We start from the raw sequence: 694 nt of genomic DNA, 5'->3' as shown, positions 1-694 counted from the left end.
TAATGACTTATTTTAAAAAAAATCAGAACTGTTACTTAAGTTGTCTGTTTCTAGGATGGAACAGCAGTAACATTCTGTTACTAATGGCAACTCAATGCCATTTTCCTATTGAGGGGTTTGATAGTTGGTCTAACCATCTGTGAACAGAGCAGCCTGACCATTTGGTTATTTGTACAATGAAGAATAGCCCATGACAAACACTGTGTTATGAAAGAACATTAAGAGCAGACTGCAATATCCTTTAGAGCAAGGTTTGTATCTTATTCATCTTTCTTTATCCCTGTTAGTTCCAAGAACCCAGCATTGCACATAGTAGCTGTTCAATGCATTTTTGCAAAATGATTGGAAAACAACAGAAGTCCTTAATTTAATCTGCCATGTCTTCAATAGAGGAAGAGCTTACCCAGCACATTTACAAATGCATTTCCCAGCAAATATCCATATTCATTAGAGGCATTGCATTGATACACGGCACTGGATCTTTCTTGAACATTTGAAAAAATAACGGTATCTCCATTTATTTTTCTGCTGGGGTCATCAGGGGCAACTGTTTGGGTGTAAAAATAAAAAAGTATATATTTATTCCTCTTTGCTTAGAATATGTAAAGCTTGAGGACTACATTATAGTAAGCAGAACAAATACAGACTGATCTAGGCATATCCAGTACGAAGGACAAGATCAAGAACTGAGGAA

General features: G+C 36.0%; 1 protein-coding gene across 1 annotated transcript in view; it reads right to left on the bottom strand.

Annotated features, from left to right (window-relative positions):
* NRCAM (neuronal cell adhesion molecule) overlaps positions 1-694 on the bottom strand; it is a 193,714-nt gene that overhangs the window by 40,624 nt on the left and 152,396 nt on the right. The window contains exon 13 of the mRNA XM_006774857.2: positions 404-547. Coding sequence (XP_006774920.1) covers positions 404-547 — 144 coding nt within the window. The remainder of the gene's footprint in view (positions 1-403; positions 548-694) is intronic.

The sequence above is a fragment of the Myotis davidii genome, unplaced genomic scaffold (genome assembly GCF_000327345.1).
Source record: "Myotis davidii unplaced genomic scaffold, ASM32734v1 scaffold125, whole genome shotgun sequence".
Taxonomy (NCBI): Eukaryota; Metazoa; Chordata; class Mammalia; order Chiroptera; family Vespertilionidae; genus Myotis; species Myotis davidii.
The sequence above is the reverse complement of the archived record's forward strand: the minus strand, read 5'-3'. Positions and strand labels throughout refer to the sequence as shown.